Below are 25,737 nucleotides of genomic sequence, written 5' to 3'. Positions count from 1 at the left end.
GTGGAGATCAAACCTCCTCTGGATCTTCTCCTTGTTCTCATCTTGGCACATTCAAGTGACTGCCTTTGCACGCACATAAGGTGATTATATGAGCACTGATCCAGGATCAAGAAGAAACAACAGTGGCCGCCACCACCTGCCCAACTTTGCTCAAAATAGGCCTCAAGGGCTACAGTCTTCCTTCGAGCCTCTTTCAGGGGCTATAGTTTCACTGAGATCTTCCACAGGGAACTTATACATTTTACTGGCAACATGGTTTGCCACATCATTTCCTACCCCAATGCGCACCAATATGAGTGGAAGGAACTACAGTAACTGCAAAGTTTACTACAACCTCAGACCGCTGACGTCACTTGCAGTCGGGAGGGTCATGTGAGACATTATGAGGGGCAGTCACTCCATAATTACGGAGGGACATCACGTTCACATGGAGAGGGGCCCCTCGGACGCAGCCTCCGAATTGGCCACTTTTGAAGCCGATTTTCCACCCTGAGAAGCATGGCCATGAGACATAAAGCCCTGCTGTGGTGTCTGTGATGACTCTTTAATTGCCATAATGACATACTGTGCTGTAGGGGTTAACAGCACCATAGAGGAACTCTTTCTCTTGGTTTCTTGTCTCAACTGGTTTTCAGCTCTTCTTGCCATCTATATCGGCGCTGCCAAAAACATGTACAGTATAAGCAATAAACATGATGGTATGGAAAATTACACGCTCACATACAGTACATGGACGTATATGGAAACATCTATACTCTCTGGTTGTATCTATTGTTTTGAACAATGCTTGTTTCAAAAGGTTCCCTTTTCTCAAAGCATGAAGGAGACAGAGACAAACAGTGAACAATAGTACTGTACTATCATCACACCCTCAGTAGAATCAGTAATGAGATGGAGAAGCTGTGGGGATGTGAGTACCAGGAGAGGAGAAGCTTTGGATTCTGAATAGCACATGAGAGAGGCGGGTATGGTGATGCATGTGAGAGAGGGAGGGAGAGGGAGAGGGAGCGAGAGAGAGGGGGAGAGAGAGAGAGAGAGAGAGAGAGAGAGGGGGGGAGAGACAGGAGGGGGGAACTATGTCACACACGCAGGCACACACACAGACAGAGACGGATCTTTACAGCAGTGCAGCATTGTGCGGAGGGAGGAATGACTCCATCCTCTCAGCTCCTACCCCTCACATGTGCCACATCTCTGTCGGGGTGAGTAACTTCTGCACACCGGGAGCTGTCAGCATCTGAATTGTTTATGAGAGGGAGTGCATGTTGTGGAGACGTTGTGTTTCAGCACCTATACGTTCGGTGCAGGATGTAGAGATGTTTTCTCTCTCTCTCTCTCTCTCTCTTGCTCTCTCTGCTCTCATTATTCCCTCCCTTCAAAATAGGAAGATCTAAAGGAGAGAAGGAAAGAGGGTATAGCAGGGAAAGAAGCTCACTGATGGATCACGTAAAATGAGCAAAGAGAGAGAGAGAGAGGTGAATATACTGAGATCTATTGAGAGAGCATGGAAGAGGACCACTCTAGCCATTCACTCGTGGTCAGAGGCTTAAAGACAGTATGTGTGTATGGGAGATGTTTGTGTATGTCTGTCTGTGTGTGACTGTGTGTTTGAAGGCGGGTAGATTATGCAAGTCAGACAGCGCTAGAGAAGAAATCACGTGGAGAGTTCTCCACAGTCAGTGCGTGAAACTTTAATAAATTGGGTTAAACATGACCAGAGACTGCATCAGTATAGCCAGTCTCCCTGGTCAAGCAGGCAATTCTATTATCCACTTCCCACAGCAGATAAGAAATGTTCCTGTAAATATGGCTTGTTTTTGCCGTCATCGTATCCTTTTCCTAGTGGTGTTCATGTTGAGCCCATAGCAGTGCTGTTATTCCACTCATCTAGGGTGCATGCACCGCTACAGTCTCCAAACTAAAAGGCGAATCACAACAACTTCAACGCATCCCTGCTAATTTAAGTAATTCATTAATTGGAATTAGTCGTTTGTCCTCCTAAGCTGAGGCGTCTGAGTCTGAGCAACAGTGACAAACACCCCTGGGGATTTTTTTTTGCCTTCTGAATTTGAAATGCCCCTTTTGGTTATCATTTTATGCCTATAAGCAGCCTTTTGCAAAGACACTATTCTTAGCAGTTTTGCAACTGTATAACAAGCTCTGTATATTGCTAAAAATACTTCTCTCTCTCTCTATCTCTCTCTCTCTCTTTGCTCTTGATTGGTTGTATTTCAGAGCTGAAATTTGTGCCTTTTCTGGGATGGCAAAGCGACGGTAACCGAACAGACGGAGCAATGTTGATGCTCCCAGAGGAGCGGGCAATGTCTTCCCCCAGCGGAATCCTCGTCGTGTTCCTTTGCTTGGCACTGTTAGGCAGCTGCCATGCCATGGCACTGACCACAAACATGGCCTCAAAGGTCTGGTCCCAGCTGGAGGAGGTCAGCCAACCAACTGACCGCCACCTGCCGTCAGACTTACCACTGTGGACTGCTTGGGCAACTGGAGCCAACATGGCCGTGACGGCCTCTCCTGTTGATCTGTGGACGTCACCGTCCGTGAGCGCCGAGGAAAGAGGCGCGCACGGTGACGACTCTCAACAGGGAGCTGTCCCCCGGCCCTCAAGTGAATTCACATCTATGCAGAGAGCAGTGGGCCAGGGGACATTTCATTTCTCTGAGCCAGACGATCCCGATCCTTCTTTGACACACCGACTGGTCAATAGTGAGTCCACCTGGGCAGACGAGGAGCACATGCCTGACCTGCACTTCAGACACGCTCAAGAGGACTCGGCGCCCACTGACGCGTCCTCCCTGGCTGCACAGACACCTCTGTCTTCCGCTCCTGCTCAGGAGTGGAGCGCGATCGACACTGCGAGCGCTGCCACCGTGGCGCCACCGCTGGGGTCCTCTGGCACGCCTGACCTGGGCACGTCAATACCAGCTCTCACACTTCACCCAGATACCAGGCCGACAGGGAGCCGTGTCACAGATACGGGTTTAGACACTGATGATGCCGTGGACTCACAAGGTGAAGGAACCGAGGTTACGACCTCAGTGCTGCATGAGGAAGATTCTGCAGTGAGACCAACAGAGGAGTTGGCATTCATCACAGACTCTTTTGCAGGTAGGCCTCCTTACATGGATACATTTGATGACTTCTAATTTCTAACTCTCAATTCTCATATAGCCTGGAGGACAGCCTGACTTTAACACCACCCACAAAATTTGAACTCAGGAAATTCGGTCTGGATTTGTTCCATTGAGAAGCCTTGAAAATTTGAGAACTGTGTGGACCAATCAAATCCTCAGGGCGGGTTTCATACAATGATGGATAGATGAACAATCATAGATATAATGGTAGGGTGACTAGGCGTCCTCTCTTCCTCAGACGTGTCCTCTTTTTGAGACCTAAAACACCATCTCCTTTTTGGGGCACATACCCTTGTACTGAACTGCTGTGCCCTGGTAAAATCTCAAGTCCAGGGCCAACTGAATTGTTCGGAGAGTGGGCCTACTGGTCATACATACTGTATATTACACAGCATATCACATGAATGAGTGGAATCTAAGCTTTCCAGTGATATTACAGTAGTGCCATGTTGCTGTGATAGTTTAAATAGTTCCTGAGAAAATGAACATTGAACTGACATAAAATGTAATCATGCATTCTGCACACACAGCTCTGCATGCCCATTACCCTCGACAAAATATCTCACAAATGATTCCCCCACCTCATGGCAAACCGTAAGCTATATATCACAATGAACAGCAGACTTTACTGAATACAAAGATATGAAGCATACCTCTGTACAATAAGCGGTTCTGCGTAATCCGGTTTTGAACTTCTAACACATTTCTACTAATGTATTTTAATGTAAACTATTTATGCAACATTTTTGTAGATTGCTTCACCAGAAAGTAACCCATCATCATGGTGCTCATACCTACAGTATATGAATATATATTCTATTGACATGCTTCGTAGTGATATTAATGCAAAAATATGAAGGAAAAAAAATAGCCGCTCTTATGACATATCTTATATCACATCATACATTCCCAGGTAGCCAGCATCATAACTGTTTCACCTGTGTGTGCATGGTTAACATTTTGAAATGCAGAAATAGTTTAGGCCACAGCACAAATATTTCCACCTAGATAAAAAATAAGCAAGTCTAACCTCTGAATTTCTGTTCAAAGTGCACCAGATTGATGCAATTAAACATTAAGATATACATTTTCTTCTGGGAGAGCATGCCCCTGCCCCCCACCCCTAGGATGACATAGCATCAGAGGAACGCAGGTTCAGGCCTATACTGTAGGATCCCTCAGATTGCCCATATGGTTGAAACACGAAAACACAAAATAGTATAGAGAAGGGATATTTGGAATTTGCTATTGGACTTGTACTCCAGACTGATCTGAAAGAACCTTAGAATAGCACATCTTTTCATGTGAAGAATCACAACAGCATCCTCCTCTCATCTACAAACACTTGCCTCGAGCTGTGTGGTGGGGGGTTTGTCTGTGTAATGTATCCTGTGGTGGCCAGCAGTGTTTGTATATGCAGACAATGGGGCCGTGTATAGCAGTACACGGATGCTGCAGTACAAAATCAGTATTCAGCATGCATGAGATTACCCTTCATTCTTCATACAGTCTCTCTTCCTCTGTTTATCTCTCTCCCTACCTCTATCTCTCCCCCTTTCTCTCTCCCACCCTTCCTCCCTTCCTATATCTATCTCCTGCTTTCTCTCTCTCTCTCTCCCGCTCTCTATCTCATGGAAGGAAAATAGTCCCTTTTTCACTGCACAATTGCACAACTGAAATGTGAACAAGAAGCAGTTTCAAAGTTTTCATATTTCAGAGAAAATTAACAGATACATGCTCTATGACAAACACTCTATTAGGCACAAACACAAACACAGGAACAGAGACAGTGACCTTCCCTCCTTCCCCCCTGTCACCTCAGAATGTACAAAACTATAATAACAGTTTGACATGTGAGATTAGTGCACAGCTCAACCGGAGAGTGAGAGCTCTAACAGGATCCACAACCGTAAGATGTGAGAGTGTCCCTATTTATGCACCATGCCGTTCTGAAGAAGAGCGGGATTCTGTATACAGTATGATTGATAAGTAATGCAGAGAACTCTGGAAATGCTGGTTTAAAGGATCGTGGGGGTGAGTCAAACTTGAGGAGCCACGCAGAGCTGGTGCGGATAGAGCCCAGGAGGGGAGGGCAGAAGGTGATAGTGATCAGACCCGGACCAGGCCAATAACAACAGCAGGGAGATCCTCTGTCCTAACACTTCATACTGCCATTGGCTCTAATTCCTATTTATTGGATTCTATTCCATGTCCCTTTCATAGCAAAGATTATCTGTTGGGTTACTCCACATTAATTGATATGATTTGTGGCCACTGGTCATGTTTTATGAAATGCACTTAGAACTGTCAGTTCAAATAATGAGCAGTAAACAATGATATATCCATACATGCTACAATGTCATGTTAAGTGTGAGTATACAGTACGTCTCAGTGTTGTGAATGATCAGTGGATAGGCAACTTAGTCTGTTCAAAAAAACGTTAAAGGTAAAATCAGGCCAGGTTCCGTTTTTAAATAGTTACAAAAATGAGAGCAACTGAGAGGAAGGTCAGCACCCTCCTAATCTCTCTCTCTCTCTTTCTCTCTCTCTCTCTCTCTCTCTCTCAGTCTCTCTCTCTCCCTGACCCATTTTCTGCAGCCTACTTCCAGTTCTCTCCCTGTAGAGAGAGAGAGAGAGAGAGAGAGAGAGAGAGAGCAGCCAATTAGTAGACTATAGACTACACATTATCCTTTAACAATGTTTGTGTGCCTCCAATTTCTTGCTTTATTTCTGTACTCAACCCAGCGGCATGCAATCCGACTGAGAACTTTTCCTTTGACTTTTCTCATACCGAGTTCGATACACTTTTAATGCCTGGGGTATTTAAAAAGTACTCACACATGAATCGTTATCTACTTAATGGTCCTAAATGACATTTAGACTCATTTGGAGACTATGTGGATAGTTAGCGAAGTGTGGCGTCGGGGCCTTATTACCACTTCGAACGTGCATTAATTTCCTATAAACGCACGGCGCGTTGTTGATTATCCCTTACATAACTTGGGTTCACAGTTGAATTGTTGGGTGTAGATTTGGATGGGAAAGGGACAGGGGTGATTGCCTTCTCCAGTACTTGCATCCAATCCCAATAATAATCTTAATTAACATCTTGCTGGCTGCAAACCATCTCTCAATAAATGGTTCAAATGGGTTTTTCATTTATCTCCAAACGCACTGACTTGCTGCTTCATCTGAGTGATCCATCCACTGCTTGTTGTGCACATTTCCATGACACATTTGACCTCATGACTATGCAATCTGAACGTAAGATCAGGACAAATGAGTATTTAGGCATAAGCACTGGTCAGCAAATATACATTATAGACAGTCTCTCAAGTACTGGTCCTCTGCTGCAGCGAATGATCAGTTATCCAACTCAAATGTCAGCATTTCAGAACAATGACGTCCATTCTGAGTATGTTGAGGACAAAAGATGTAGTGTTGACCACAGTATGTTGAGGACAAAAGATGGAGTGTTAACCACAGAAGTGTCTTGAGTCTTTGAGATGTGCTCACACCTGATTAGAATATTCTGATATACTGTGACTAATACTGTTTGAATGAAATGAAAATAGTGGCAATGGTGTCAGTTGGGCAGAAGCCACAAATTGGCTACCTCTTGATGTCATTGATGTTTTAAAATAGTGAAACTCTCTGTCTCTCTCTTGTAGGTGTAGCTCCAGATGACGCCTGGTCAGACACGGACCCACTGTCCGAGTCCTCCTCACTCCCAGACTGCAACGCCGTCACCACAGGGGTCTGCAACACCTCCGAGACCTCGTGGGCTCCTCCTCCTCCTCCTCCGCCTCCACCTCCCCCCGGAGGCGACAAGAGCGTCAAGAGCAACGGTGACCTGGACGACCTTTCCTCGGCCCCGTTTCCCCCCGTGACCGTGCCGCTGCCCCTCTTGGTGCCCCTGCTGGCCGACTGGAACGCGGCCGTGGCCACGTGGGGGCTGGCGTGGGAGGCGCACGTGTACGGGCTGGGCTGCATGTTCGCGCTGGTGGCCGCCATCTCCGCGCTGTGCCTGCTGTGCCTGCCCTTGCGCCGGCCGGCCGGCTGCGGCCTGTTCGCCGCCGCGCACCTCCTCCAGCTGCTGACCGGCGCCGGACGGGCCTTCCTGCTCTTCTACGACCCGTACGGCCAGCGGGAGCGCCTGCCCGGCGCCGGCGTGCTGCTGCTGCACGAGGCTCCCTTCCCGTGCCTGACGGCCGCGTTCGGCGCCGCGCTGCTGCTGCTGTCGGCGCGTTCGCGCACCCGGCTGCTGCCGCGGGCGCTGCTCCAGCGCTCGTCCTGCGCGCTGGCCGCCCTGCTGCTGACCCACGCCGCGCTGGCGCTGGGCTTCGCCGGCCTGGAGGCGCTGCTGCCCGGCGTGCCCTGCCTGGCGCTGGTGCCGCCGGGCGCCTTCGTGGCCCTGGCGCTGCTCCTGGCCACGGCGTACCTGCTCTTCTACTGCCACGCCCGCGCCGACGCCAAGCACATCTACCGGCTGAGCGAGGCCTCGCCCGAACGCTCCGCCACAGACGGCAACGCCGCCAACGCCAACGCCGCTGCAGCTGCTGCTGCTAACACGCCGCGCCACGCCAGCCAGTGCCCGTTCTCGGAGGCGGGCGTGTGGGAGCGTGCGGCGGGCACCGGGGTGTTCGCGGCGCTCTTCCTGCTGGCGTGCAGCGGGCTGCGGCTCTACGCCATGCTGCTGGCGGCCGGGGTGGCCGGCGGGGGTCAAGCGGGGCTGCCGCCCTGGCCCTGGTGGGGCCTGCAGTTCAGCTTACGCGGCTGCGAGGCTGGCGTGTGCCTGACGCTCGCCCTCATCATCACCCACCCGCTCCTCTACTGCGGCCAGCGGGCAGCGGGCATGTCCAAGCCCCCACGCTGGCCCGGCTTTGCCTGGCGCTCGGGCGGAGGTGGCTCGGGCGGATCCGGTAAGCCGTCCCTCCTGCCGGGCGGTTACGGCTGGTCCCTGCGGCCCGGCGAGAAGCTGTGCGAAGGCCTGACGCGCAAGGAGAGCGAGAGCGTGCCGCTCTACACGCTCGCCGACCAGCGCTTCTCCGAGACCGACGGCCTGGACCTCCACTACCCCAGCACGCCGACCGACCTGACCGCCAAGAGGCTGGCCCACAGCAAGCTGGCCAAGGCGGTGTCCATGGGCTCGTCCTTCGCCAGCCTGGACGGAGGGCTCTACAGCGACTCCACCGTGGACCTGCGGCCCCCGTCGCCCATCGACCTGCGGCGGAGCATCGACGAGGCGCTCTTCAGCGAGTCGCTGTTCTCGCGCAGCATCTTCTGCTCCTCCAGACTCTCGCTGAGCACCAGGGGGCCCCCGGACGGCCAGCCCTGCAGGGGCCCCTCGGCCGCCGCCGCCGAGCCCGGCCTCTACCGCACCTCCTCCTGCGGGGACGTGGACCAGCCCGCTGCTGGCGCCGACGCCTCCAGGCCCTCCCACCGGGGGGTCCACACGCAGAGAGGGGCCTGGAGGGGCAGCAGCTCCGCCTCGCTCTGCGGCGGTCACTTCGGAGGCCACGGCGCGGCCGCGGCCCACGGCGCTGTCCCTCTCACGGTCTGCTGCGCTCACATCGTCCCGGGCCAGGAGGTCCAGAGGGCGCCGCCGCGCCACCCTTCCCAGAGGAGATACCCGACGCTGGGCTCCACGTCGTCCAGAGAGAGCCTGTGCGACACACAGCTGGACCGGGAGCAGGTGGACGAGCTGGCTGTTCAGGCAGAGTTCATCAACGTGTGCCGGCAGATTGATGCTCTTAGCGTCAGCAGTGACACGATTGATCTGTAGGAGCCTATTGAGAAGAGCGAGGAGTGTTCACAGGTGCAATAGTACGGTGGCACTCGCACACAGTGGACTCTTAGAGTGGAATGAACTGATTGGTGTGGAGGGACTTCAACATCTAAATGTGTTCTAATGCATTTTTAAAAAGCTTCCCTGACCTGAGCGCATACTCTAATAGCAAGGAAGAGGTTTAATGTACCATCTTGTGGTCATTTCACAGAGTGAAGAGCAGTTGAGTGGTAGGGAAAAAGCCAGCACTTCTAGGCTATAAAACTCCCAATTAAAACCACTTACTGCACTCAATTTCACATTTTTAAAACATAAGTACGTAATGTTTATATAATAAGATATTCAAGTCATATAAACGCTTATAAGTATCAATACTTATGAGCAAGAGGTATGAGCAATAAAAGGGTACCAAATGTAGGTGCTGTATTGTGGTACATAGATAGAGAAAAAAAAGGTGTGTGGAAATAGTCAAAACATGTTGAAGAAAGTGGACCTTTCTGTGAGCGTCGGACGCAGACGTCTCGTTTTTACTGAATAAGATGAGACTTTTGGGACTCTTCAGCTTCAACTCGGCTATCAACAATGTGGAGCTCTGTGTAGCTGTGTCCAGCTTTCTGCCCTTAATTTTGCCCTTTGAAGTGTTGCATCCATTTCATTCCAAAGAATCTCTTACCATGCTGTGCTGCTTACTGCTGAAATGCAACCATTGTGAAGCTACAATGATAATTTATGTACTTTTTCATGTACAATTTATAAGACTATGCAAAATATGCGTATTGTCATACAATAGGTGACTGAAAATGCCACAATAAAAGATCCAGAGACCAACATAGCAAAAAGGTTGTGATCCAAATTCAACTTTTCTGTAAGCTCCAAGTTCACAAGTGAATTAGATCAAGTGGTGGGGAGAACCTGCTGACGGCTTTACCATAAATAGCTCTTTTGGCAGCTTACACTCTAAAATCAATGTGCCTTTGTACAAGTGGGTCAATACTCTCTCCCAGTACCCACCAACTGGCTGGCTGATGGCTGAATAATATGAGTTAATGCTGCTCCCTAGTGTTGACTACAATGGCAAAATGACACAACATACATGTATACAGTAGTTATGTTACACAGATATATTGAATTCAGCAAGAATAAAAAGGAATAAAGAGAGAGAGAGAAAGAGAGAGAGAGAATATTAGATAAGGTGCATATGGGTGCCATCACTACTTTCATTTCAAGGTTTGAATCAAATGAGAACAGAGACTGGAAAATTGGTAATCAGGGATTGAATCAAAAAGTTTATTCATCCTACAATCAATTATTTAACGAGTGATCTCAAAAATTATGGGAAATATAGACATGAAAAAAACACGTCTACATGTCAATCATCCTTGCTACATCTCTCTAGCTATGTCTTTCATACACTCTCATACATACACACACACACACACACACACACCTTTAAGAAATCTGAGAAAATGCTACACAGTGATAGTAACAGAATTACCATTGAGTTGAATATAACCAACACAAACTTCATTCCTGCAAGCTGATACATTTGATTAAAAGCGAACAAGAGATCTAATGATTCTCAAAATAGAAAATCATTAAGTATCTCTATGACTGCAAAAACATTTGATTTCTAAATAACTGCAAAAAAGCAGAAAACCTGAGAAGCTCAAATCAGCAGCACTGAAGCTATGGAGCTAGAACTACACTGCGGGAGTACAGAAAACTCACATGAATCACTGGCTGTTGGTGCTGAATCTGACACTACTTCAGATTGCACACACTGGTGCTGAATTGCACACAGAAGGATTAGAGTTGGAGGTTTACTACACAGCAGACAACAGAAAGCCAGCTCATGTTTTATTTCCACACAAAAAAATTGTGAACTCTTTGAGAGCATTACTTCTTAGAGAATTTGTGTTCACGTTTATGTTTATGTTTATGTTTCAACATCGTGAAAATGTGACTTAGAACTAACCGTGCAAAGTACAATCTCACAAGAATGTCTGTTTGTAAGGCGATCAGGCGGAATGAATCCCTGATGTCAGGCTTCACACTCAGCCACTGCGCCCCCTATAATACCTTTCATTCATTCTACTGAGAGGCATGGAGGGCATACAGTGAGCAGGCTAGCGCATAAGCTAAACAAGCTAGTTCACATGCTCTCACATGGAACCAGTCATGAAAACCAGCTCTCACATACAGTAAAGAGGGCATTTAACATTCATCTGATTACATAGAGTATTTGTTGATAATACCTGTAACTCCATCTAGGTAACAGTGATATCTAGGTAACAGAAATATTGCTGGTCAGCACAAGGGTAGCATACATAGATTTCTGCTCCTCGAGGTCTTTAAAGGTGTTCCTGTGACGTTCCAGAGGACAAAGAACCTTAATACACTTCACTGTGCATAGTGCTACCAAAAACACTTACTGTATGTAGAACGCCCAGTGTAGTCCTTGAAGGTCCTCTCTCTCTCTCTGCGTGTGTGTGTGTGTGTGTTTTCACAAATCTCCTGCTACAAGTATTAGTGAACTGGGTATTCCATTACAAGTGTGCAGAGAGCTACAGCTGAACTGATCACACACACACACACACACACACACACACACACACACAATCTACAGTGAGAAACAAATCGGAGGTTCTGGCAGCTGAGAGGATATGATAAGACAAAATGACACCGCACTTCAGAGCAGTGAGTTGGGTCTCGGAGTTGTTTGCGTGTGTCCTGCATGTCCAGTTACGGCCAAGGTGAACGTCACAGGCCGATGTTCTGCCCCCTGCCTCGGCCAGCCAGTCTGCAAGCTGAGTAGCCTTCCCGCTCTACATGGGGCCTCACGGACAGCACAGAGAGAGAGAGAGAGAGAGAGAGAGAGAGAGAGAGAGAATACAGTATTCTACTCAGCATGTGGAGGAGGGGAGGACAGTACAGTGTTCAGGTCATGATTGCCGCTGGACTGGGCTGGGCTGGGCTGGGCTGGGCTGGGCTGGGGGTTGGTGGGGTCACAGGTAGCCGTTGTGTTTGAGTGACGCTGGCGTGGGGACGTTGGGAGCCACCCGGCTCTGGCCTCGACTGCCTCCCTCAGTAAAGCCGCTTCTCATATCTGCAGACACAACACACAGGTTGTGAGTACTTTCTGCGCAAAACACACACACACACACACACACACACACACACACACACACATACTTACATAACACAACAAACAGAAGCACACACACAAACAAACAAGCATGCACAAACACACACACACACACACACGCACGCACACACACACACACACACACACACACACAAATCCCATAGACTCTTCAGTACAGTCCTAGAGTGTGTAGTGCAGTTGATTTCCCAGTTGGCGATTGTTGAGAACTGTTCATTAAAGGCAGCATTACACAAGTCATGTGGAGCTATTGCAAAGTGAAACAAAATCCTAACACATCCAAGTAGAAATCTAACATTTCCCCTATTTCCTCTGGCTCTAAGGCACGGTCTATGCTTCCAAAAGAATGGCAGTGAGCATTTTCAAAGCCTTTATTACAGACTTTGAAAGAGCTGGAGAAAAAGAGAGAGAGATGTACTGTAGGCAGGGAAAGAGAGACAGACACACAGATAGACAGAAAGGGAGAGAGATAGTGAGAGACAACAACAGAGAGATGGAGAGAGCATTGGGAGGTTAAAATAATTCTAACTATGCCCCGTTAGAATTGAGTAAAATAAGGAAACTAAAAATGCTCCCCCTAAAGTCCAAACTGAGAGCTATCGTTCACTAAAGCCCTTTCACCAACAGCACAGACACAGCATGGGAGCAGTGGCTTACAAGCGCAAGGTGGCGTGTACTTACATGGCACAAAAGAATATCTATGATGTGCATGAGTGAGAAAGAAACAAACAAACAAACAAGAGAGGAAAGAAAGAAGACAAATTTGATCTCTAACTGCTACTGTTTCAAAAAGTTGAGCTGGGGGATAAAACAAGAATTTAGCCCTCTTGACTCACTGAGAGGATGACAACAGCATTTATGATAAAAGATGGGGAGGGGGATACTGTGGAATATCACAGCAGAGAGCAGTATGATTAAAGGAACCGTACATAGGATTCTGGCCAAAACTGGTACTGCAATCACTTTCAAAATACTGTAGAGAGGTGTATACTACTGTACCTAAAGCAGAGCTGGCAACCTAGATGCCAAAAAAACTACTGACTTTGTGATTAGTAGAGATAGGTGGAGGGTGGCGCATCAGGCCAAAACTCAACATGTAAACATCAACATCAGGTTGAGGGCTGCACTTCACTTTTTTAAATGACAATATCCTGGCCGGACAACTGCTGTCAGTGATACAAGTATTTGAAATGAGCATGATTTCTTAATGTCTAGTGACATATCAGGGGCATTTTATGATTAATGATTTTATGATTAATTGAAATACATTTCTTATATACGGTTCCTTTAAGCGATCACAGGTATGCAGATGTCGCTGACTTACGAGTGAAGACCATGCACGCCGCCTTCCACCTGCGCAGACATTGTCCTCTTCTCAAACTTCAGCTCTCCAGAGTACATCATGGAGCTGGCAGAGAACACAAGCACATCAGGGGGCATGTTTAGCATGATGACAGCCTCAGAAATCAAATATACACACACATCACCTGGCAAACACATCAGCACACACTAACGGTGAGGGTTAGCCCTCACAAATGAACAAATGTTTGTGTTACTGTACATATTTACAGATACTATACAGATCTGTATATAAAATATGTATACATGCATACAATACACACACACATACACGTACAGTATATAATATGATCACAAGTAATTACAGCACAAAACACAAATGAATGAATCCAATAATACCTGCATAACAAATGTACGGTAACCATTAAGCTCTCTAAGCAAATGAACTGTGGATGGTTGAACAGTGACCCCGTATATATCTCACACTGTAAGCTACATTACATCACTTCCTGTCCCACTTTGCTAAGCATTTGTCTCAGTGCATAATGTTGTGTGTGCAGTAGCCTAGCTTACCGTAAGATGGACAAACTCTTAGCCCCGATGTCCTGGCAACCATGCTGGATGCCTGCTATGAGGTAGGGCACAAACTTATGGATGGAGCCTTTGTCTTGCACTGACCCCGAAACACCTTGAGCCACCTTCACTTTATCTCCCTCGCTATGAATGAAAAAACACAATAGGTGTATTTACACACACACATAGACACATACACGGTAAAAATAATGCTAACATATCATAACTTTTAAAGTCGTTTGATCTCATAATCAGTGGTGTAGTCTAGTTAGCTGTAGTGGATATACTGTGATGTACAGTAGTAGTTAGCTGTAATGGATATACTGTGATCAACTTCAAATAATAATACATATCCATCCTTGCCTATTTTAAGCGGGTATACTGACATGGTGATGATCTTTTAGTGGGTATACTGCGTAGTCCAGCGTATCAAGTAGACTACCGTAATTTCCCTACTATTAGCCACGGCTTATACATTGATTTTGCAAGATTTCTTCAAATATGAGGTTTATACACAGGGACAGTTGACATGGTATTAATATGGTTTTGTTTCTTTTAACTTGCATAAAACACTGCTCTGCGGCTTATACACAATGCAGCTTACACACGGAAAATGACTGTACGCCACTGCTCCTGATGCACTGCCCAGTGCTGTGGAGCCTGATAGAGGGTGTGTACTGTACAGTAGGTCTCGCTCTGCCTGCTGGCTCTACAACACTACCTGAAGTAGCGCTTCTGGCTGCTGCTGTTCTTCTCCATGGCGTCCAGAGAGCCCATCCCCCGGTACTTCTTCAGCCGCACGCCGTCCGAGAAGAAGTACTCTCCCGGAGCCTCCGTGGTTGCCGCCAGCAACGAGCCCATCATCACTGTCAACACAAGGGCCATAAGTCATCAAATGATATGAAATGTTATGGAAACTAATCAATTATTAACACACATGTACACAAACACTGACTGGCCCACCTGTTGATGCGCCGAGTGCCAGAGCCTTAACCACATGCCCCACCGTCTGAATGCCACCGTCTGCTATGACTGGCACACCAAACCGTCGGGCGTATTCTGCCACTTTGTACACAGCTGTACCCTGTGGTCTCCCGACAGCCATCACTACGGTAACACACAAATGCACACAAACAACATAAACAGACACAAAGGAACATAAGACCCCTTTTGTCCATTATGTCATCAGTCACAGTATTTTGGGTGTGTACTGTACAGTTCCATACTCTATTTGGACCTACTTTCATTTTCAGCTAAATGTAGACTGTTTGCAACTGTTGTTCCACTGTTGAATACAAACCCTTTGTCAAACATTACTGTATACTTCAACAAACATGGCAATTTCAGAGGGTTCATTGTGTGTCCTGTGTCCTGCGTGTGAGTGTGAGTGTCCTAGTGATTGTGCAGATACAGTAATTTCCCACATATAAGCCGCATTGTGTATAAGCCGCAGGACAGTGTTTTATGCCAATTAAAAGAAACAAAACGATATTAACACCATATTAGCTGCCCCCCTGTATTAACCTCATAGCTGAAGAAATTGTGCAAAATCAACGTATAAGCTGCGGCTAATAGTCGGGAAATTACGGTCGGGAAATGACGGTATAGGGAGAGGGGCCTGGCCTGCCTCACCTTCCTGAGTGATGCAGATGGAGCCACAGCCCATCCCCACTCTCAGGGCGTCCACTCCCGCATCGATCAGGTTCTTGGCCTGCGCTGCGGTCACCACTAAAAAGACACAAAGCCATCTGGACATGAGTGAAGTGAAGAGTTTTGAATGAAATTTAAATAACATGAGCATTTTTCAGTTATATGGAATAATCATAATCAGTTTAAGTGAAACATAAAAGCAGCAATAATATCAGAATAATCTAATCCCACTACAATAACATCAAACCAAGTCCAGTATTAACACCATCAACAAACTCAAAATATGCTGCAGTATTAATATCCAGTTGGCTACAAACAGGGTTCAATATTAAAATCATAAATCAAAGTGCAATAACAAGATGTAAGGCAAATAAAGAGGAACCAATGGCATCATAAAACTGAGCAAACTGCGAGGCTTATAAGTAAACAGTAGTTCACTCAGCAAAAACAGAAGGAAGAGACAGAGAGAGAAAGAGAGAGGGGGGCGATGGAAAATATGCAAGACATGAGAGGAAAGATAGATGAGAAGAGAGAGGCGTAACACTGGCAAACCAAGCACACTACTGTAAAAGAGACCAGGGAAGAGAAAACCTTTCTGATTGGACAAACCAGACAAATTGAAGAGGAAAAGTCACAGATAAGAGGAGACCAAAAGACTCTAAATGTGATGTGGCTGCCATGCCGTGCCTACCGTTTCCTCCCACCACCTGCAGCTCAGGGTACTTCTGCTTGATGTAGTTGATCATGCTGATCTGGAACACTGAGTTCCCTTGGGATGAATCCTGGGAACACACACCGTTATTACACCAGATCTGCACCAGACTAGCACAGCATACTAATTGCGCACTAATTGAAAAGAACAGCTTGATGGCATTGCCTGCTGACAGTACATTTCAATATCAATCCAGTTGTACTTATAACATCACAGACATTACTTTTGATGTTAACATAAATAACAATGATTGACTGTGGCTATGGTGATTCATTCACTATGACCTTCATTCCCATTTGTTTGTATCCTTTATTTTAAGTTCTTTATGCTTTCTAGTCTGTTTCACACTGAAATTGAGCTACCTTCTTGTACCAAACAATGAAACACATTTCAACTCCAACACCAAAGCCCTCACTAAAACCCATATCTTTCATTCAGCCCTGGCCCCACAATGTCATGTTCTGTCACAGAGATGATCTTTGACCCTGACCGTAGTCCTCACCAACACGACCACGTCCACCCCGGCCTGGATGAGCAGGTCCAGCCTGTACTTGTCGTCCTCGCGGGTTCCTATGGCCGCACCACACAGCAGCTGTTTGCGGGAGTCTTTAGAGGCCAGAGGGTAGTCGCGATTCTTCTTCAGGTCTGTGCGCGCGATGATGGCCACCAGCTCGTCATTGTCGTTCACTATTGGCAGCTTCCCTAGGGAAGCACGGGGAAAGAGGAAGAGAAAATGATACGTCTCAGTGTCTCAATCATGCAACACAGATAGAAGAGCCTACACAATTCAAAGAATGCACCTGGACACATGTTCAAATGTTCAAAAGAGAAGAGGAAGCCTCAATGATGAGAGATGACTATAGGCAGAAGTCAAGAATTGACACCAATCTCATACCAAAAATAGATTATAAATATAGTTTCTAAAATAATCAAACAATTACAGTATTCACTATCATTTCAGTCTGTTTCTCAGCCATTCTTATTGTTCAAATTCTGCCTCTATCAGTGAGTTACTGAAACTAGTGATATCACAAAGACATACATCAGTGAAAAACATTACATTGGAGAAAATTATCTTTTGTACATATTATTCATAGTTTACTACCATGCTTGTGTTCAGAATCAGTCTTATCATTAAAGAGCTCCCATTCTCACCTTTCTTACTGCGCTGGAGAATGTCATTGGCCTCTTTTAGTGTCACACCAGCAGGTGCAACAACCAAATCTTCCCTCTTCGTCATAACCTGGAAGATTCACACTATCAAACCTTGTTCCCTGGGAAAGCCCGGATAAGCATGACACACAGCATACATATTACATACTTCACAGGTACCTAATGAGGCTAGACAACCTACATAAACACAGATAAAGGCATAAACAAACACAAACAATAAAGACAGACTGAGAGTTACACCCTGCCACCGATGTAACTGTAACACAGATTGATTTACCTCCTCCAGTGGCCTGTCGTGGTCTTTCTCGGACAGGAAGTCGATGTCTCGTGATGTGACGATGCCCATCAGCTTGCTGCCCATCTTGCCCGTCTCCGTGACGGGGATCCCGGAGAAGCCGTGTCGGATCTTCGCCTCGGACACGTCGCCGACTGTGTGCCTGGGGCTCATCACCACAGGGTCTGTGATGAAGCCTTGCTCGAATTTCTGAAGTGAACACACACACACACACACACACACAAAATACACCGATGTGAGGACTTGCTCCACATTCTTATGTAAGACCATACACACACACACACACACACACACACACACAGACTACAAGAAAATCAAATCCAACAGATCATACCTTCACTCTCCGAACCTCATTGGCCTGAAACTCTGGAGTGCAGTTATGATGGATGATGCCAATTCCCCCCATGAGCTGGGACAAAAAAGCAATCAATCCCGGACCAATCCAATTATAGATACACTTGTGTCTAAAAATGGCAACATGTAATGAGTTTCTTCCTAGTAAACATGTACATAAACATCAGCAGGCTACAAAGGAACACACAGTAACATGCATTTCATGTGAAGCTTACCTAATGTAAACTAAACTGATTTAGCCTTAATACATGCATATCGTCAAAAAGAATCTGAACTCACTGCCATCGCAATAGCCATGGAGGACTCTGTGACCGTGTCCATTGGCGAGGAGATCAGTGGGGTCTTCAGACTGATCTTTCTGGTCAGGGCAGACGTCAAATCCTAGGTGGCAAAATGGAATAAAAAATATGACACTGTGGGCCAGATGTACTAAGACAGTGCTAATAGCGACTTTTTGTATGCGCAGAGTGCGAACGCTGTGCTTTGCTATATTGCGTGGAATTTACTAAGCTATCACTTCATTACGTTAACTGCGTTCCGTGCCGCCCGTTCCCGCCCCTTTACCACGCCATTTGCGCATGCAGAGCTGAACAACGAGCGCAGTTGAATATTGCAACATTAAAAAGAATCAAAGTTTAGCGATCATACATGATACAAAGAGATGTCAACGAGCAGCGACAGACAGAGTACAGTTAGGCCTAGTAGTTCTACTAATCCACTTAAAAAATACTTGAACTATTTACTGCACGTAGACTTGGGATATGATTGAATGCCTAACAGATTGGGAAGTGTAGGCTATGTCGTGAAAGAGAAAATACGATTTTAGAGAGGCAAACAAAAGTTAAGGTTGCTTTTGACATAGTACAATGAAGAAAACGGATGCTCTGAATATTGATCAGCTGTCTCTAAAAGTTTTTCTAATAGACGCATTTAACCGCAATCTGGATTGCACCTGCTTTCAGAAGGCGGACGTTTTTCAACGCAAAATAGATGTGCGCTGTTTTCATACATCTGGCGGAATACTTAATCAATCGCTATTAGCACCTCTCCTCCCCTGTACTTGCGTGTTACACCCATTTTCAGCTGATCCGCCCAGGAATGAATATGCATGACACGGAAAAGCGCAAATAGCCATTTTCAGCCCCCACGGCAGGCAGTCTGCGCGTTTCCCTCATTGCGGCCTGTCTGTACATATCCTCCCCATGTTTATACGCGCACGTTACGCCTGAAATGGGCGCAAAACGTTAGTACATCTGGCCCTGTGTGAAGACACTGACACATGTCTCTTCCAAGGTGCTTATGTGGCTGATGCCTGGACATATTCTTACCATAAATCAACCCGGGAATGTAACACAAATAATGACCAGACAATCAGTATCAAAACATCTGTGACCACACTTTGTTATCATATATCAACAAAAACAACAGCATTGCATTTATTTAGCACTTTTCACGGTACCCAAAGCACTTAACAGTGAAAGGGGAACCTAGGCTGGGTGAACCCTGCTTGACCTGCCGGCCGGCAAATTTGTATTTCGCCCGGCAGCTCAGGCTGGAAACCTGCACATTTATCTCCCATGCTACCTGTCCACAACCTTTGGGTCCAATCACAAACTAGTTTATCCAAATGACACACCGGATCGTTGGTCTTATTGGTTGAAGGACAATCCAAGCGTACAGAGTCATTTGAACGATGCCCACTGATCACGCCTCTTGTGCAATAGAAATAAAGCGCAAACTCCTTTAAAAGTTTGAGCTAACTCACTACCACCAATATAGCATCCACCAGGTTGATGCATGGGAGCCATTAGGCTCCAGAGCACTCACCACACCCTAGCTTGAGGTGGAGAATGAATGAATGAATGAATGAATGAATGAATGAATGGATGAGAGTGGCCGATGACATGAGCCAGGTTGAGAATTTAGTCGGGACATTGGTGAAACCTCTACTATTTGCAAAGAGTGCCATTGGAACCAGTCAGAACCTCAGTTTTAACGTCTCGTCTGAAGGACGACACCTCCTACAGCCTCCTACTGGAATTGATTTGTTGGCTAAAGGGAAGAGTGTCACCTGCCTGCTACCGTCAACACCACTTCCAGCAGCAACTTGGTTTTCCAAGGAGGTCTCCCATCCAAATATAGTACCTTCTTCATATGTCCCTTTCATATTTATTATGTGTTCATAAAAGAACAGACCGTCTGCTTGTGTTTAAGTATGAACAGTATAGTCACATACTCTATGTGCTAACAGGAATAGCGGAATCGGAATATCACCCCTCTGCTCATCACTGTTAATTATGCCTGGTCTTTCATTATTAGTATGCCCCTGTCATCATCAGTAAGAATAAGATGGCCTCATCTCATGCAACCCCCTCAGCGGGAATCTAATTTATCTGCCAGCTCTGACTGCGAAAGTCAAAAACAAACAGCAGTCCTCTCCGCTGGTCATTACACTAACTGCACAGCAATAACAGCAACACCGTCAAACCGACCGGCTCTTGCAGGCTATCTCATGGCCAGGCCACTCCACATGTACACAAGTTAAAAATGGTAAAGCAGTATGGTGATCAAGCTATATAATCAGAATAAACAACTCTGAGAGCTCTAGTGTCAGTGCTGGTATATGGTTAGCTGACTGCAAGCCTGTTGTTGTGGACTGCTGTCTAGTTGTGTATAAGTACTCACGATGTGGACTACCTGAGCCAGGGAGGCTCTTTGCCTCCACAGGCCAGACACCATGCCCAGCTGCTAATGAGTTCTCAATGTTGTCGGCTTGTGTGGTGCACAACATCTCTGAGGACAGGTGAGCTTAATCGGCCTGTGTCAACATGTCTAACTCACCTGGGAGAGACGGCAATAACAGACACCCCCCCCACCTTCACTGCCTACTAGTCTCCTTTTCATTAAAACACACACATACACACACATGGGCTTCAGGTGTGAACAAACAGCTGACAATATGTGTGTGCGTGTGTGTGTGTATGCAAGCATGCATGCATGTGTGTGTGTGTGTGTGTGTGTATGTGTGTGCATGTGTGTGATGATTATGTGTTGTAAGATCAAAAATGTTAATATCAACTGAATAAAGAGGTGAGTGTGTGAATCATACTGTGTAAACTTACCACCTCGTCAGAAGTGAAGTCAATAAAACCAGGAAGGATGAGAAAGTCACTAAAAAGCAAATGAAAAATTGAGGTCAATATTATGCACCTTATAGACACCTTCCAAACCAATGCTTTCTATCAACCTAGGGTATTTACCGCACATAAACACACACACACACACACACACACACACACACACACACACACACACACACACACACACACACACACACACACACACACACACACACACACACACACACACACACACACACACACACACACACACCACACACACACAAACCCACACACTCACACACAAGCTCATAAACAGAGCACAGCATGATGACAGTGCAGCTGCGTGTTGTGGCTGGAGGCAGCTGGACTGGGAGACAAACATAATCACAGCACCTGCTGCTCACTCATCTCAGAGCCACTCTGCAGATTGTGCTGACCTGCCAGGCTCTGGGAAACTTCTGGCTGTTTTGTCTACCATTGAAGCCAAATGAAGCTAGATGGGCGCATCTTCATCCCAGACTTAAGTTATGTTTTTAGGTATTCCCCCAGTCTTTGAACATGATACATTTCACAAAATTGTGCCATTATTTTTTCTATACCATTCTTCCCCACACTTGGATTTCTGTGCCTGACCACAGACGCTTAGAGTCAACCCACAGGAGGTCAGGCCAGGCCAATCAAACGAACCAAGAGCCTCTCAGGGATAATGGTACATGATGATGTCAGAGGGTCTAATCAGCTCCCATCCGTGTGTGTGTGAATGTCTGAATCTGTGAAGGGGGCTTTGAGTGTGTGTCCTATTCTTGAGCACTTCATTAAAGTAAGGCACGAGGCTAGAATGTGCATCTTGTGGGTTAAATTATTGCAGCTTGTGCAAAAAGGTATTCAAGATGTGCGTGTGTGAACTTTTTCAGTGTCTGTATGTGTGTATGTGTGTCTGAGTGTGGATGACTGTCTATCTTGCTCTACTCACAGATCTGTATGTTGATGTATCTGCAGAAGGCTAAATGACTATCCTCCTAGATCCTCAAGGTTTGTCCTACATACAACTGTATCTATTTCCATGATGTGTATGCATGTGTGCGTATTAGTGTGTTTGTGTTTTCTGCGAGTCCACATGCTGTGTGTCCTCTGGAAGTGCACCTTATGTGGTAATGAGGGATTATGTAATGTGCTTAGGACTGGAGGACAGTTCATGTTCTTTGGTGGTTAGTTAATGTTCTTTGGTGGTTACTGATACCATCATGTAGACCTACACTGAGTGCACTTCACAAGCTAAAAAGGCTTCAAATGTTTTTTGACCTAATAGATCCACTTGGATATAATGGATATCTCTTTTGTAAAGACTCACTATAGCCACGTTTACATGGACACTTTTAATCCGATTAGAAACAGAATAAGTGTGCTTACTGTAATATAACAAACCAGGACAGAAATTTCATTACAAGAACATTTCTGACTGATTCACTGACTGAAATGATTGGCTAAACTGGAAAGACAAGGAAGACAGACATTCAGTGAGCGAGTGACCAGTTTAATCTTGGATCAAAATGTGTGTCCCATCATGGCATGAAAGACTGAGAGAGAGCGGCAGTAAGAATGTGACTGTTGGGAAACCACTGATAATGTGTTCCTGGCTGCGAGAGTGATGCCACATATAACTGAACTTAAAGTGAGTGAGCACACCTGCCACTAAAAGGAATGGAAGAGACAAATGCTGTGGCCTGCCCTGTGCTGACCACGAGAACCTAAGCCGCTCCTCCGCCGCGCTGCGCGGCATCTCCTCCAGATAAACCCTCCATTAGTCCAGATTAAACACTGCGCCTCCTGCAGCCAGAAATAGCCGGCAGGACCACCGGCTGCTTAATGGCGACTAATGACTGCCCGTGTAAGCTGGCAGGGCAACTTACTAATGGGTGCTGCTGGTTGCCCTGGGCACACGCAAGTGCTCCTGCTGAGCTGAGATGTCCCCAAACAGCGATCCCCGTGTCCCCAAGATGTCCCCAAACAGCCATCCCAAACACTGAGACTGAGAGATCAGGAGCAGGACATTGAGGACATTGATGTCAAATAACATGTAAGCACTGGACATGTATTTGGGGCCTAGTGGAGACTCTGCCAGTGATGTGCCAGGGTGGAGACCGAGGCACTTTGCAGAGCCGTTAAAATATGGCTGACAATGGCATGCTACCTTGTAACCATAACAACAGACGTTTCCCCATAAGGCGTCTACGGAGGATGTGCTATAATTAGAAAGAGGAGAGGGGCAGCTTGGGATGGGAGGGTGGGAGTGGGGACACAGCCTGTCTGCATGTGCACTGAGAAGGCCTGAAAAGCATACTGTTTCCATGGATACCGTGTCTGAAGGAGAAAAGGGAGAAAGCGATCTCATCAACAGATGTCCACTTTGTGGACGTGAGATGTGTGTGTGTGTGTGTGTGTGTGTGTGTGTGTGTGTGTGTGTGTGTGTGTGTGTGTGTGTGTGTGTAAGTGTGTGTGTGTCTGTGTGTGAGTGTGTGTGTGTGTGTGTCTGTCTGTGTTAGTGTGTGTGTGTCTGTGTGTGTGAGTGAGTGAGTGAGTGAGTGAGTGAGTGAGTGAGTGAGTGAGTGAGTGAGTGAGTGAGTGTGTGTGTGTGTGTGTGTGTCTGTGTGTGTGTGTGTGTGTGTGTGTGTCTGTGTGTGTAAGTGTGTGTGTGTGTGGGTGTGTAAAAATCCCTCTCCACTAATGGAGCAATCAGTATATTATAAATTACATAAACCAATATTCTGTACAAGCATGACATAATCTAAAATCACTAGCTGTCATTCCTTTGTCTTTGTCATGTTTCATAGTAACCCCTCATTTATTTCTATATGACTGAACTTTAAGTTTCAGCTCAGGGGAGCATTCCCCAGAGCAGAGAAAGCATACAGTACATACTGTACCAACACTGTGGCATGTGAACGGAGGGAAATATTTGTATGGTCATGTGATTAACTGCTAGCATTCTGATTGAATGATCGAAACGTTGAAAACGTTGTCAATAAGTATCCAAGTTGTTCAGGTAGAAGTTATGTTGCCCAATCTCAATGGGAAAGTGTCCCTCAGAAACATTTCCTGGCAACATTGGCCAAAACCTTTAGGTTGCTCTGACTATGTATCATTGCATTGCGATCATATTTTTGCGATACTGTAAAAGGTTTGTGTGTTATTTATTCATGTGTGTTCGCTCTGGGTTTCAGTACATTAATATTCATACTAATCCAGTGCCTACTTCACGGCTGTTAATCGCAGCAACAACATAATTGACACATAAGCTTTTTATTATATGGTCTACTCTATCAGATTAAAGATGCCTATACTCTTTTAAGCGTGTATGCCATTATAAATGACAACATAAACACTTCCAGTTTTACCAGTTCCTTTGCCTTGCATGAGTATAGAAGGAAACTTGCTGTGTGTACAGTAGGTACATGAGAGTGACAGTGTGTGTGTGTGTGTGTGTGTGTGTGTGTGTGTGTGTGTGTGTGTGTGTGTGTGTGTGTGTGTGGCCTGAAATAATATTTTGGACTCGCACATGTGACAGAAACCATAAAATATTACAACTTACTTATATGTAAGACCATCTCCAATTGCAAAAAGTTGCTGGGCTGTCAAACCATCTTCTGGCACATAACCTGTACCTCCGCTGATCAGGTAGTCTGCCATGCTGTGTGACAGAAAAACACACACACACACACACACACACACACACACACACACACACACACACACACACACTGAATGAAGCTTAACCACATTCTTTCACACATTTTTTAACTACTGTGTAGGACATGCTGATAACATGTACAGTAGGCCTACTCATAAACTAAAGAAAAGAAGAATATCTAGGCCTCTGAATCATGTCCTAAGACACTGAGTGGCTACATGTTTACTAGAGCTGACTGATACCCTGGTAAAATGGTTGAATGAATTAGAGAAACGATATGGTTTACATACAGTAGTTTCTTTAGGCTATTGCACTTATATTTAAGTTTGACATACATACAGTAGTAGCCTATAAAATCCAAATATTATCATCTTCAAGCTTTAACATGTCACTATTGCCTCTATGCATCTCAATTTGTTTATAAATTTCACGCCACGCGGAAGTTCTATTACAATAACAATAATGATATTAATAATTATAATTTTCAGCATTCAGATGTAGGCTATGCGAAATGTTTCGTTCATTGATATCCGTAGCCTATCCAACATCAGCTGAGCCTGCAGACAGAAATGAAAATGTGGGAAGCCTGACTGAAAGCAACAGTTCGCTCAGACTGCTACTCACTGCTTTTGTCCCTGCGGTCTGGTTTGAGGCTGCGATTGTCTCCTGAGTTTTATTTTCTCGGTGGAGAGGGAATGTCCCACGCATGCATCCAAATGTGTTCACCCGTTCGCTGTCTCTAGCCGGCACCACGGCGCTAGGCTGGCAGCA

The 25,737-nt window shown here is 46.1% G+C and overlaps 2 protein-coding genes across 3 annotated transcripts; one reads left to right on the top strand and one right to left on the bottom strand.

Moving 5' to 3' along the window:
- Window positions 1-1,101: 1,101 nt before the first annotated feature.
- Window positions 1,102-9,726, top strand: prrt4a (proline rich transmembrane protein 4a). The gene is made up of 3 exons (XM_062547977.1): window positions 1,102-1,202; window positions 2,236-3,123; window positions 6,821-9,726. Exons 2-3 carry the CDS (start codon window positions 2,295-2,297, stop codon window positions 8,932-8,934), a joined length of 2,943 nt encoding a protein of 980 aa, XP_062403961.1. The 5' UTR covers window positions 1,102-1,202; window positions 2,236-2,294; the 3' UTR covers window positions 8,935-9,726.
- Window positions 9,727-10,210: 484 nt separating this feature from the next.
- impdh1a (IMP (inosine 5'-monophosphate) dehydrogenase 1a) lies at window positions 10,211-25,737 on the bottom strand. Of its 2 annotated transcripts, none has more exons than XM_062546573.1 (15): window positions 25,591-25,737; window positions 24,868-24,966; window positions 21,279-21,327; window positions 18,436-18,537; window positions 18,137-18,211; window positions 17,785-17,991; window positions 17,490-17,577; window positions 16,825-17,036; window positions 16,314-16,404; window positions 15,605-15,700; window positions 14,936-15,079; window positions 14,694-14,838; window positions 13,973-14,116; window positions 13,425-13,508; window positions 10,211-12,043 (listed from the first exon to the last, which is right to left on the bottom strand). In XM_062546573.1, the coding sequence occupies exons 2-15, from the start codon at window positions 24,963-24,965 to the stop codon at window positions 12,022-12,024; spliced, it is 1,557 nt and encodes a 518-aa protein (XP_062402557.1). In that variant the 5' UTR covers window position 24,966; window positions 25,591-25,737; the 3' UTR covers window positions 10,211-12,021. The 2 variants fall into 2 exon arrangements, with proteins under 2 accessions (XP_062402557.1, XP_062402558.1); XM_062546574.1 differs by having other exon boundaries at window positions 16,837-17,036.

Source organism: Sardina pilchardus, chromosome 10 (genome assembly GCF_963854185.1).
Source record: "Sardina pilchardus chromosome 10, fSarPil1.1, whole genome shotgun sequence".
NCBI lineage: Eukaryota > Metazoa > Chordata > Actinopteri > Clupeiformes > Clupeidae > Sardina > Sardina pilchardus.
This window is presented reverse-complemented; position numbering and strand designations above follow the sequence as displayed.

What these genes read in the sequence shown, in the direction of transcription:
- prrt4a (XM_062547977.1), top strand. Translation starts at nt 2,295, where the DNA reads ATGTTGATGCTCCCAGAGGAGCGGGCAATGTCTTCCCCCAGCGGAATC. An exon ending in CATCACAGACTCTTTTGCAG is followed by an intron (nt 3,124 to 6,820) that starts GTAGGCCTCCTT and finishes TCTCTCTTGTAG; the next exon opens with GTGTAGCTCCAGATGACGCC.
- impdh1a (XM_062546573.1), bottom strand. Translation starts at nt 24,965, where the DNA reads ATGGCAGACTACCTGATCAGCGGAGGTACAGGTTATGTGCCAGAAGAT. An exon ending in GGAGATGGTCTTACATATAA is followed by an intron (nt 21,328 to 24,867) that starts GTAAGTTGTAAT and finishes TTTGCTTTTTAG; the next exon opens with TGACTTTCTCATCCTTCCTG. An exon ending in AAGAGTTTGTCCATCTTACG is followed by an intron (nt 13,509 to 13,972) that starts GTAAGCTAGGCT and finishes GTTCTCTGCCAG; the next exon opens with CTCCATGATGTACTCTGGAG.